The sequence below is a fragment of the Mesoplodon densirostris genome, chromosome 8 (assembly GCF_025265405.1).
Source record: "Mesoplodon densirostris isolate mMesDen1 chromosome 8, mMesDen1 primary haplotype, whole genome shotgun sequence".
NCBI lineage: Eukaryota > Metazoa > Chordata > Mammalia > Artiodactyla > Ziphiidae > Mesoplodon > Mesoplodon densirostris.
The window spans coordinates 8359858-8372410 of record NC_082668.1 but is presented as its reverse complement, the minus strand read 5'-3'; the positions used below and the strand labels follow the sequence as shown (position 1 = coordinate 8372410).

The following is a 12553-nucleotide window of genomic DNA, read 5'->3' as shown; positions in this document are numbered from 1 at the left end:
CTCCGCTTAGTGAGTGGGAGGACTGAGGCCTTGCCAGCAGCCAGGTGGATGCAGAGACGTCTGGCCTATGCTTCTGAGGCAACACTCTTCAAGCACCTGAGTGGCAAGAGAGAGTGGCCTGCCCTGGAGAAAACTGCTAAGAGCCAGTAAACGGTACAATTCCAGGCCTGGCCATGATGCAGCGTGTTGAGAACACACTGCAGCTGAGGAGGCCTGGGGAGCTCTCAGTTCAGGTGCGTGAGCTCTGGCTTTCCTCTCAGGCTTTAAATACACGTGGAGCTGGCACTTCCCTAGAAAAGGTGCTGCCAACTTTCTTTCCCTTCCCTGGGGAGGTTTGAGTTCTGGGGTAATGGTTCGTCCTGTTTTGAGATTTTCCTATAGAATTGTCCAAGTGAGAGCCTCCCTTTTTTTTTTTTTTTTTTTTTTTTGCGGTACGCAGGCCTCTCACTGTTGTGGCCTCTCCCGTTGCGGAGCACAGGCTCCGGACGTGCAGGCTCAGCGGCCATGGCTCACGGGCCCAGCCGCTCCGCGGCACGTGGGATCTTCCCGGACCGGGGCACGAACCCGTGTCCCCTGCATCGGCAGGCGGACTCTCGACCACTGCGCCACCAGGGAAGCCCGAGCCTCACTTTTTGTCCCCTGTGAAATTCTCAGAAAACCTTTTGGAGGAGAGAACATTTTTTTAAAGGAGACCGAAATCTCCTCCCCCAGTTCTAGAGACCCTTGCTCCCACCTGGATCTGGAAACCAACAGATTCCTAGGCTCGCGACCATCACGGCACGTGGCATCTGCAAGCCCTCCTGGGAGGGTGCGGGAAGTCCTGGAAGACCACCAGCTTGCTCTGTGGTCTTCCCTAAGCCCCTCAGTCCTTCTGCTCTACCACGTGCAAACCAAACGCTCCCAGCGCCACCCTGGCTTCTCCACGGCAGAGAAGCAGAATCCAAGCGGGAAGCTGTTTTGGGATTGAGGGCTACAGGACCCTTCTTCCTGACAGTGCGTCATAGGTTTCTTGAGAAATGCCATACTTACCAGTGTGTGAATAAGGACCCGACCAGGGTAATCAGCGTGTCCGGTGGTGCATCCAGGAGTTTCCTAGTTGTAGCACTGAGAGTTCTGCCTCCTGGACAGTTGGTCACCCTGTCTGTACCCACCTTTGGTGTGAGACAGTGAGCAACTCCTGGCTGGCGGTGGGTCCTCCATCCCTCATACCTTCTTCCCCCAAACAAGACTGCGGGGGCTCCTCCGCCAGGGGTGAAGGAAAGGTGGAAAAGACCCATATGAGTTTTGTTTTTTTTTAATTTTTATTTATTTTCTATTTTCGGCTGCGTTGGGTCTTCCCTGCTACACGCAGGCTTTCTCTAGTTGCGGCGAGCGGGGGCTACTTTTCGTTGTCATGCACGGGCTTCTCATTGCGGTGGCTTCTCTTGTTGCAGAGCACGGGCTCGAGGCACGCAGGCTTCAGTAGTTGTGGCACGTGGGCTCGGTAGTTGTGACTCATGGGCTCTAGAGCGCAGGCTCAGTAGTTGTGGCACACAGGCTTAGTTGGTCTGCGGCAGGTGGGATCTTCCCGGACCAGGGCTTGAACCCGTGTCCCCTGCACAGGCAGGTGGATTCTTAACCACTGCGCCACCAGGGAAGCCCCAGGGAAGCCCCCCATTTGAGTTGAACAGAGAAGAGGAAAGAGGAAGGTTCAAGATGTCAAAGAGCCTGCCTCTCCCAACTTCCAGCTTAACTGGACTGGGATTTCTGGCCTGGCCTAGAGCACCTAGACCCTCAGCTGGGGCCCGCTCTCGGCTCCTGTCTCGCTGGGTTTCCATGCAGGGCTGGGTGGCAGGAAGGGACAGGTGTGGAGACGCCTCGTAAAATGCCTCCTCGTGGTCACATTGAGTGCTGCTGCACAGGGTTGCCTCCTTATACGTGTTTAACCTTTCTTCACGCGCAGTGCTCTCCACAGGCATTCCCAGGCAGGGCTACAGGGCGTGTGCCCACACACGTGCTCCCCCAGCTGGCACCTTCACCTGCCCCCGTGATGCTGGGCCCACGCACTCACAAATGGTACCCAGAGCTTAAGCAAAACACCCACTTGAGCTATGCAGATAGGCCCCCACACACTCGATGGATGCAGGGAAGAGGGACTGGGAAATGGCACAGGCCAGCAGACGATTCCTGGAGACACCATGGCATGAGTGTACAGAGCACGCACACCTCCCCCTGCCCCCTCAGCCCGCCTCCAACCAGGACTCCAGCTTGGCATCAGTTTGGAAGCAGGCCCTGAACTTCAAGAGATGTTCCACCCTCTCCCTGCCAGGAAGGAGACTCTGGGTGGCCAGACCTGTGTGGGTACCAGGGCCTTCTGGCACAGCTCCCCAGGAGAACGGGCAGGCCCAAGCGTGCTGCACGAGAGAGCAGGCGTGTGGGGAGTGCTCTTACACAATCCCATCTGGGCTCAGCAGGGCGGGAATGTTGAAAGGCCCCTGGAAGCTCCCCAGGCCCTGATGCCTGGGCAAGGAAACCACAGCCTGAAAGTCCTGGGTTTCTAAAGGCGTGATTTTTTCGAGGCCTGTTCCATTCAGGGTGCCTCTCAGACTCTGTCATTCCTCTGAGGCCAGAGGGGCTGCCAACATGTTGGGCACCGAATCATAGGCTTCCAGAAACTCACCTAGGCTGGTGCCCTCATCTCCCACTGAGTATGGGAAGAATTTTCTGAAGACATTGTTCCTTTGTCCAGAGTCCTGCAAAAACTATGAAACCAGCCCACTTAGGTACAGATGGCAGCTGGAAAATGGAATCCTGAGAACACTGACAGTTTTCCTGGATGTGCCCGACCCTATTTTAAGCACTTTCTGAATATTAACTTGTTCAGTTCCCACCATAACTGGGGAAGGTAGGTACTATTCTTGTCATCTCCATTTTTTAGAGGTGAGGAGGTAACTCTCCCAAATTCACACAGCTAGCATGTGGCAGGGCTGGGATTTGAACCCAGGCAGCTTTAGCAGCATTTATATTCTTTCTGGTCTCTTGGGAATCAAAACTGTGAGATGAACAATTAGGAATATGTTGAAAATGGCTTAGGAGCAAGAATTGCAAACATATGTGCCTACAGGGTCAGGCAAGTGAAATAAATGTGTGCCTCAGGCCTGCAGAGAGAGGCCTGCTGTCCAACTGAGAGTGTGTAGGCAACCAATCCAGAGGTATCCCTAATGCAAATTCCCTAAAAACAAAACTTGCCTGGAGGCCATTTGGGTCCCGGGGCTTAGAGCAGCTCTAACCTAAGCCCAGTGCACCTCAGGCTGTAAACAGACCAGGGACAGGAAATGTGGGCTACCAGGGCATACCAGTTTGTCTTTGGGTGGGGGGGAGTTTGAAAGGCTACAGAAGCAGCAAAGGGCAGAGGTGCATCCACTAAGTGAAAGTGACAGGGGACAGGAAGAACACCCCGTTCAGAAACAGCAAAGGAGGGGAGGGGTTGCGTGTCACTGGAGGAATGAGGCTCTTGATTAGCCTAAATAACTCCTTCACTTATGAGCTGTCAAATACCACACTTCTATGGCAAGATGGAGGTCCAAGTCCACTTTTTTTTTTGGCTGCGTTGGGTTTTCATTGCTGTGCGCGGGCTTTCTCTAGTTGCGAGCGGGGGGCTACTCTTCGTTGCGGTGCGCAGGCCTCTCATAGCGGTGGCTTCTCTTGTTGCGGAGCACACTCGAGGTGTGCGGGCTTCAGTAGTTGTGGCACACGGACTCAGTAGTTACGGCTTGTGGGCTCTAGAGCACAGGCTCAGTAGTTGTGGCGCCCGGGCTTACTTGCTCCGCAGCATGTGGGATCTTCCCGGACCAGGGATTGAACCCGTGTCCCCTGCATTGGCAGGTGGATTCTTAACCACTGCGCCACCAGGGAAGTCCTCCAAGGCCACTTCTGATCCATCGTTCATCTAAAAACGCAGATTCCTCCATTCTAGGCTTTTAGCCTCAACTTAGTCACTGATTCACTTGGTTACTCCAGGTCCCTTGCTATAATCCCTTGGTCTGCTTTCCTTTTTTTTTTTTTTTTGGTCAGTCGCCTGGCATGAGGCATCTTAGTTCCCTGACCAGGGATAGAACCCGTGCCCCCTGCAGTGGAAGTGCAGAGTCTTAACCACTGGACCACCAGGGAAGTCCCCCCTTGGTCGGCTTTCTTGACTTGCTAAAAGGAGAGTGATATCATATTAGACGCTGAACCTATAAATTTGCTGATTTTCAACTGGTTTTGACCTATAAAAAACCATCAATTTCATATAATTCAACCTTATAATTGTCCTACCTACTTTGGAAGGTGTGGAGAATAAATGAAAATGCTTGAAGCATGAGCCAAAGGCTCACTGCCATGTACACACCAGGCAGTCAGTGAGTGCTCAGTGAAGGTAAATGCTGGTTCCAGAACCAGGTGGACATGAGCCTTCCTTACCCACTTCTAGCAAAGTCAGCTGCATAGGCACAGGGCCAGGCAAAGCAGTTTTTCGAGGGAAATTCACATTCATCCAGTTGGATCCACCCCCACCCCTGGCCCCCCAAAATGGCCAGAATCCAGAACAGTCATGTCCAGTTTTCAGCCGTGGACATAGAGAAAACTGCCCAATGCCACTATCCAGACAGGGAAGAAGACTCAATCGCTTAAATGCGGCACAGAACAAGCTCTCAACGCATCCGGGTTTTGTGAACCAAACAATCCCCTCCAGGGTAACCAGAGTTTAATGGTTGCGCCGCAGGTAAAAGGCTCTCCTCTACCCCATTTATGATACCGCACAATCCCTCCACCTCTCGGATAACGTGACACAAAGGAAAGGTCGCGGCTGCAACGGCCAAGGAGAACCTTCCTCCTCTGGGGCGAAGGGCGGCCTCAGGTCCGCGTCGCAATGAAGGCAACTGATGGCGGGCGGGAGTGGACCGAACAAAAGGTTTGGACTCGTGGTCCTCACCACTGCGAGTCCCTTGGATTGGCGCGCGCCCGCCCTGGGGAAAATCCCACCTCCAGCCATTGGGGCGCCCTGGGGCAGGGCGGGGACCCGGAGGGCGCCCCCTCCGCCGCTGCATAACCGGGACGGGATGGCGACCGCCAGGCAGCGGGAGGTGGCGCCGTGCCCCTGCCCTGTCCAGCACCTGCCCCATGTTTCTCCCCGCCAAAGGACAGGGAGCCCGGGCTTCTCTCTCCCTAAAGGCCAATTCGCTCGGGAAAGCCCCCACAGGCCAGCGGCCAGACTGGCAGATGTAAAGGGGATGCGGGCCTGAGGCGCGAGGGACAGGGGGAGTGGGTGGCCCTACGCGCCTGCTCGCGGCTGGGCAGCCGAGTCCGGGGCCTGGGGAGGCAGCCGGGAGAGCGCGGGGTGAGCTCAGTTAAGGGGGTCTCGCGGTGGGAATGGGGCCAGTTGGCCCCTGACCTAAGAAAACCAAGAAGGGCGACCCACTCAGCCTCTCCTCTCGCCCCCGACTTCAAGCACTGCAGGACTTGGCATCCGTCCCTCCTCCATAATCCCAGACTCCGGGTTTTCTCCATTCCCAAATCGGCGGCCCCAAGAGACAGACAGCGGAACCTGCCAATGGCAGGACGCAAAGCGTCAACTTTGTGTTCGCCCGCCACTCTCAGCCAGTGTGCACTCGCTTCTCCCGAGTCCCGCCTTCCGTGTCGGGCGCCCCCTTCTGGCAACACGGGGATGAACCCTATCTGTCGCCATCTTGTGTGTGGCACCGGTATTTTCCTGGACCGTCTTTCCACTTATTCTAATCTTTCCTCCCACACAGCTGTTTTTTCAGTTCGACAGCCAAATGCGATGGTGATAAGGAGAGTGTCGCCGACGGTTTTCAGATAGTCTGAGTGGGTTGGGTCGCCACGTCACGCCAGGCTTGCCGAGTCCAACGCCATCTTGAGTGTGGCGTCTTAATGGTTCCCTTTTTCGGGCTCCGCGTGTTCCCTAAATGGCGCCCCAAACTTCATGGAGCCCCCAAGGACTAGATCAACTGGTCTAAGGGACGATTATTACCCCTCGAATAACCCTGCAAAGAATAAGTTCATGTGCCCTTGGCAGAGTCTTAAGCGGGGTGGGAGGGCGATAGACTCGAAGGCCGGGCCCTGGAAGGATTCCAGTAGCTGTCGCGACGGCAGTGACCGCTCGGGGCAGGCGCAAACCAGAAACCTAAAGTGCGGGGACCGTTGTGTGGTGCGACGCCCGCGGGCTGTCCTGTTCGAGGTCAGAGCCTACACAGGCCCTCAAGTCCCCTGGATGCACGAATCCCCGAGTGTGTGTGCTTGGCACGGAACCCACTCGTAGGCTGGCTTAGGCGGCAGACGCCGGGGCTGGGAGTGGACGACGGGGTCACCTCCCCAGACTCCGGGCGCCGGGAGCTGGGCAGAGGGGGTGGACGTGGTAGAAGACGGGGCGCCCCAAATACGCGGGTCTTAGCCTCACGCCCTCATTGCTCGTCGTGGGGCTTCCGCCGACTTGCGCTGGGACAGCTCATGGTGGGATGTGCCAAGGCGCGGGGGGGTGGGCATACGGGCAAATGTGCAGGGCACCGCCCGGGGCGAGCACAGCCCAGCACCCGGCCTTCCCCTCCCCCTCGCTGGCAGCCGTCGTGTGGGCCGGCAGCCGCCTCCTCTTTCCCCCCCCCCTTCTTCCGAGCAAGCGCTGGGAGGGGTGAGGACCGGGGGCTGGGCGCGCAGCTTTGCCGCGCTTTGGCTTTCTGCGTCAGCAACCTCAAGCAAAACAGCGGCGGGAGCGCGCGCCCCGAGCGCGAGCGCGCGCCCCTCCCCCACGGCGTTGGTGCCCATGAGACCCAGCAAACTCAGGCCTTGAATGACAGTACGGTCGGCGACTGCGCAGCGCGGGACGCACGAAGGCACTGCCGCTTTAAGCATGCTTGCCCATTGTTCGGAATCGAGCCAATGAGTGAGCGCCCGCTCCCTGCTGTAAGCCAATAGTCTTCGGGCAAGGGAGGCCGAGCGCCGCCCACTAATCTATATTAAAGGTTCTGGCGCCGCGTGAGTTCTCCACTGGCTGCTCTGAAAAGCCATCTTTGCATTGTTCCCGTGTCCGGCTCCCCGCTCGCCGCAGCCACCTCCGCCGCGCGCCTCCTCCGCCGCCGCGGGCTCCGGCAGCTTTATCGCCAGAGTCGTCGAATTCCCGCTTTCTTTTTAATCCGTGCATCGGATCACCGGCGTGCCCCATCATGTCAGACGCGGCCGTGGACACCAGCTCCGAAATTACCACCAAGGTGAGGTTAGACGCCGCCCGCCCCTTTGGGGTTCGCGCGCCGCCACCACCGGAGCGGTGTTTGGCGCGCGGCACCTGGGTACCCCGAGCCCGCTGTTGCTCCCTTATGCGGGGAGCCCGCCCGCCCCCAGCCTAGGCCCCCAGGCAGCCCACTCTTTGTGCTTGCGGGGGAGGGGGCGGGAAGCACCGCGGGCAAACGTGATGCCCGTCGGGGAGTGGGCCGGGGGCCCTCAGGGACCCGGAGGGGCTGGCGCGGAGGCTGAGAGGCTCGAGGGGAGGCTGCTCCACGGCTCTCGAAACTTGTTTGTGACTCGTCTGAGTGGCGGCGGGAGGATAGGGGCCGGGCTGGGGGTCGTCGGCCCGCAGGGCGCACGGAAATAACTTTGAAACTCCAGCGCGTTTGGAATCGGAAGTGCTGGGGGGGGGCGCGTGTGCGGGCGCAGACCGGCTGCGGGAAGTGGCGGCTCCGCGGCGAGCGCCCGCCGGCGGCGCTGCTCTTTGTTCGGCGCCGGACCGCCGCGTTTCGCGCCTTGTAGTGGGTCCGAGGAGGCTTATCTGGACTAAGCTCTGATAAGGCGGAGTGGGCCGGCCCGCCGGCGGGTCGCGACGTCGGTTGTCTCCACGGAGGTGTGAAGGTCTTCTCCGCCCTGGGTGCCCTCGGGGAGGTGGGGGTGGGCGTCCGGGGTGGGGGGCAGTGTGCCGGGAGCAGCCGCCCAGCTTCAGTAATTCTCCAGCAATACCGGGCTTGACTGAGGAGGAGGCGAGCCCACGCGCCGGAGGGGAGGAAACGGAAAGTGAAGGAGCGGCGCGCCGGGGCGATGATGGGCGCCCCCCGCGGCTGCCCGGGGGCACCGTATTTGCGGCTGCTCCGGAGGCTACGCGGGCGAACAAAAGCTGCGGCCGCGACTGGCTTGTTGCGGGGTCGAATTGGGCACCAGAGGCTGTTGGGGCCCGGTGCTGCGGGTTCACTGCCCTCGGTTTTGAGGCCCTGCGCGTTTGGCGCAGCTCCGCTCCTGCGCGCCGCATCGGTCCCGCTGCCTGCCCCGGGGAGTGTCTCCGCCCTCGGCGGGAGCACGGTACTTTCAAGAGGGACCGCTTTTTTATCCTTCGGCCCTTCTCCGCGCCTCTGTAGTGACCCTGCAGGGACGGGCGCGAGTCACCTTGGCGTCTCCTTAACCCCTGTACCCCTGGCGTCACCTCTGGTTCTTTCCCAGGAGCGACTCCCCCGAAGGAGCGGAGATTGGGACCCGGATCTCCGCAGGGGCTCCCTCCGGCCCTCTCTGGGCCCAGCCCGGGAACTAGTTTGGAGGGGAGGATCAGCCCTACCCAACGCGGGCTTTCGCTTTCCTCTAAGGTGATTTCCCGTTAAGAGCAATAAAGAGCCCTGTGGAGTGCGTCTCCGACGGCCTCGGGCTGTGGGACTGAAAAGGCCCCGCGGACTTCGGGGCAGCCTCCCGCGGGACTTTGCCCGCCAAATGCAGAGACTTGGATACCGCGCATCTAGGCCTGCGCGGGGAGGCGGCGGGGGCGTCCAGAGGCCGGGAAAGACAGGAAAGCAACTGGCGCGCACTCGGCGGTGCCACTGCCGCCCGCGGGCGCCGGGTCTCCGGGGTCAGGGGCGCACTCGGCTGCTCCGGGCCACGTGCTCCGCGCGCGCGGTGCGTGCAGAGGCCCGCGCGCAAAGCCCGCCGGGCGGGGGTGCGCGCCTGCGCACCGCGACCTCCCCGCCCCCACAGCTCCCCGGGGCTCCGGCCACCAGGGGGCGGGAGCGGGCGGCGCCGGAGTCCGCTGTGGGCTGCACGGGGAGAAGCTGGAGGACGGGGCCGGCAGGTGCCCGGGGGCTGTTCGCAGGACGGCGGCTGAGCGCCCTCCGCTTCCGCGCCGTTCGACGTCTGTTTTGTGATGACGGCGGAGTCTGCCGCGCTGAGAAAGTTACGGGGCTTCGGAGTGTCCGCGGCGGCGCTGCCCTTTGGAACCCGGGCCGTGACCGCCTTGCGAGGCGCGGTCCGACGGACACAGAGCTGACCCGCGGACGGGCGAGAGAGGCAGGGACGGAAATAGGGCGCTGCGGGCGGCGCGCCTGAGTGCCAAGAGGCCTCTCTCGGGCCCAAGAGAGCGTCCCCTGAGCCCGCGCCCATTTCCAGGCATCGGTCTGCCACCTCCTGGGACAGCTGTTGGGTATGGAGGGATTGGTGGGATTCCGGTTCCTTCAGATAAAAAAAAAAAAACAAAAAACAAAACCGTGCGCTTGCCAGGTCCTGCGCTACTGAGGGCTTGGAGCTCGAGCTCGGCTGCGGGGCCTCTGGCTGGTGAGGCTGCTTCCCCGGTTTTGCCGGTTAGCTCCCTCCCATCCCCTTCCCAGGCTAGTCCACCCACGGGAGGACTCCCGCAGTGTCAGGGCCCTCCCCCCATTGCCTTATTTATTTACGGCACATACCTGGTGTCTTCCAAGAAGGATTTGTGAGAGGCGGAGCTCCCTCTCGTTGGAAACAAGTACGTGATGAGTGTGTGAGTGAAGTGTTCCCAGGCTCGTCCGCCCGGCCAGACAGGTTTCGGGCTGTGGTGCCACATGGCTCCTTTCCTAAGAAGCATGAGTAAAGCCGCAGGGGGAACAGCCGTCGTGGGCCCTTTTTTTAAAAGTGTGTTTGTTTTTAAGGGTTGAGAAGTAGGACGAAATCCTGACCATTGACACTCAGTATCCTGTGCTCCGTCCACCTGTAACATTCAGCTTTTAGCTTTGGACATCCAGATCAGCACTGCATCCCTCGTACTTGAAGGCCTGGGCTCCTTTGGCAGCCCTGGGTTGCCCAAAAGACTGACTGGCTTCCTTTTCCGTTTTGAAGGACTTAAAAGAGAAGAAGGAAGTTGTGGAGGAGGCGGAGAATGGGAGAGAGGCACCTGCTAACGGAAATGCTGTGAGTGTCCACCTTGGACATGACCCCGTAGCAGCTCCTGGCTGAGATTTCTTACTTAGACTTTGGGCTTAATCCAGGGTGGGGGGGGGTGCTGAGGCCTTGGACAGTTATGTGTCAGGACCTCTTGGTGGAGCTTCAGGGGGCGTGTCTTAGGTGGTCTGGTCTGTAGAAGCATTGGGCAGGGTCTGGAAGAAGGGATGGGGCAGGGATGTTCTGTCCTCGTCCGTAAGCTGGTCTGTTTTCTGTCGAGGAGAACGAGGAAAATGGGGAGCAGGAGGCCGACAATGAGGTAGATGAAGAAGAGGAGGAAGGTGGGGAGGAAGAGGAGGAGGAGGAGGAAGGTGATGGTGAGTAGCTTTGTCTCTTTTTGGGGGGGGTACCTTTTTCTGTCCTCTAGCAAGTGGGGAGGGACTGGGGGCTCCCCGCAGGGGGGCAGATCGAATGGACCACCTACAACTGGGCTTGCACCTGCAGAGCCGGCATCTTTTTCCTTGCTTTAGGTTAGTGGTGTGGAGCTGTGCCCCAAACACCACGGTCACACCCCCACTGGAGAGTGCCGTCCACACACTGATCAGTTGGTCTGGCTTCTCTGGCTTTTGCTTGCGCCTTCTTTTCTCTGGAGACAAGATGTCTGCGATGGGCAGTGTGGGTACCCTGACGGCCCAGTTTGTCAGGCAGCAGAGACAGATCAGGGGCACTCCATCCTGCCAAGACTGTTACTGGGAGATTGCCCAAGGAGCTGTAGTTTTGCTGTCCCCCTCCCCGTTTCTGGCTGCCACTGCGTGGGAGCGTACCAAGACCCTCCCTGGTTGGCTAAGGCAGGCAGAGTGCTTTACCTGGGCTTTATACTCTCTCCAGGTGAGGAAGAGGATGGAGATGAAGATGAGGAGGCTGAGGCCGCTACAGGCAAACGGGCAGCTGAAGATGACGAGGTGGGTCTGGTCTGGCTTGACGTGGTGAGAGGGTTGGGGTCTGAGGCACTAAAGCTGGAGGGGCTGATGGGACTTAAGTAGTTAGAGTTGGCGTGGTGGGTGGTCCCGAGTGGTTCCCTTCTCATCTTGAGCAGGAACAGGAAGGAACATGGGCCCAGCCTCCCAGAGGCCTCTGGGGCTGCCTGTGCCTGTCTTGGCTCTGCCAGCAGGAGCTGAGGCAGGTGGTGGGTGGGCCTGGTGGGTTGAAAAGGGACCTTGACCATCTTTCCCTTCCCAGGATGACGATGTTGATACCAAGAAGCAGAAGACCGATGAGGATGACTAGACAGCAAGAAAGGAAAAGTTAAACTTAAAAGGCCACCGTGACCTATTCACCCTCCACTTCCCGTCTCAGAATCTAAACGTGGTCACCTTCGAGTAGAGAGTCCAGCCTGCCCGCCCGCCCACTGCGGGCAGCGCCACCGCAGATGACACGCGCTCTCCACCACCCAACCAAAACCACAACGCGAATTTGCAACAGGGGAGGAAAAAAGAACCAAAACTTCCAAGGCCCTGCTTTTTTTCTTAAAGTACTTTAAAAAGGAAAATTTGTTTGTATTTTTTATTTACATTTTATATTTTTGTACATATTGTTAGGGGGTCAGCCATTTTTAATGATCTCGGATGACCAAACCAGCCTTCGGAGCGTTCTCTGTCCTACTTCTGACTTTACTTGTGGTGTGACCATGTTCATTATAATCTCAAAGGAGAAAAAAAACCTTGTAAAAAAAGCAAAAACAACAACAAAAAAACAATCTTATTCCGAGCATTCCAGTAACTTTTTTTGTGTATGTACTTAGCTGTACTATAAGTAGTTGGTTTGTATGAGATGGTTAAAAAGGCCAAAGATAAAAGGTTTCTTTTTTTTCCTTTTTTTGTCTATGAAGTTGCTGTTTATTTTTTTTGGCCTGTTTGATGTATGTGTGAAACAATGTTGTCCAACAATAAACCGGAATTTTATTTTGCTGAGTTGTTCTAACAAAGCTGTCTCAAGCCTGGTTTTTCTGTTTTGGTTTCTGTTTTTCTTCTTTTGGTTTTGGGGGCAAGGAGAAGAGGGGAGGATCTTGAACTGTGGCCCAGCTGTCCTTCCTGGGGACAGTGGATTTGAAGACACCAGTCGCGGCGGGGGAGATGTGTCCCTTGGGCAGCAGGGTCTGGTGGGTGGCCATGCTAGTAAGACTGAGCTGCAGTTGGCTGGTGGGGCGTGGTGGGAGCACTGGGACTATGGGCTGGAAGGGGAGCCACTTACCAGGTTGGGCCCTTCTTACCGATTTGTACTGGGAGCCTCTTCTCAGGACCCTGTCATTGGGTGCTGCCATGTTAACCTGGTTGCCCTGGCAGGAGGTGTATACATCTCCAGGCACTCTGGGGGAATGGGCTATGAGTGGGGCTGCCCTCTGTGGAACCAGGGGTTGGGGTGGTGTGTG

The 12553-nt window shown here is 58.2% G+C and overlaps 1 protein-coding gene across 1 annotated transcript; it reads left to right on the top strand.

The window, feature by feature from the left end:
- The first annotated feature begins 7004 nt into the window (after window positions 1–7004).
- Window positions 7005–12109, top strand: PTMA (prothymosin alpha). Its single transcript, XM_060106337.1, has 5 exons — window positions 7005–7241; window positions 10084–10155; window positions 10409–10502; window positions 11014–11087; window positions 11365–12109. Exons 1-5 carry the CDS (start codon window positions 7197–7199, stop codon window positions 11410–11412), a joined length of 333 nt encoding a protein of 110 aa, XP_059962320.1. The 5' UTR covers window positions 7005–7196; the 3' UTR covers window positions 11413–12109.
- The last annotated feature ends 444 nt before the right edge of the window (window positions 12110–12553 follow it).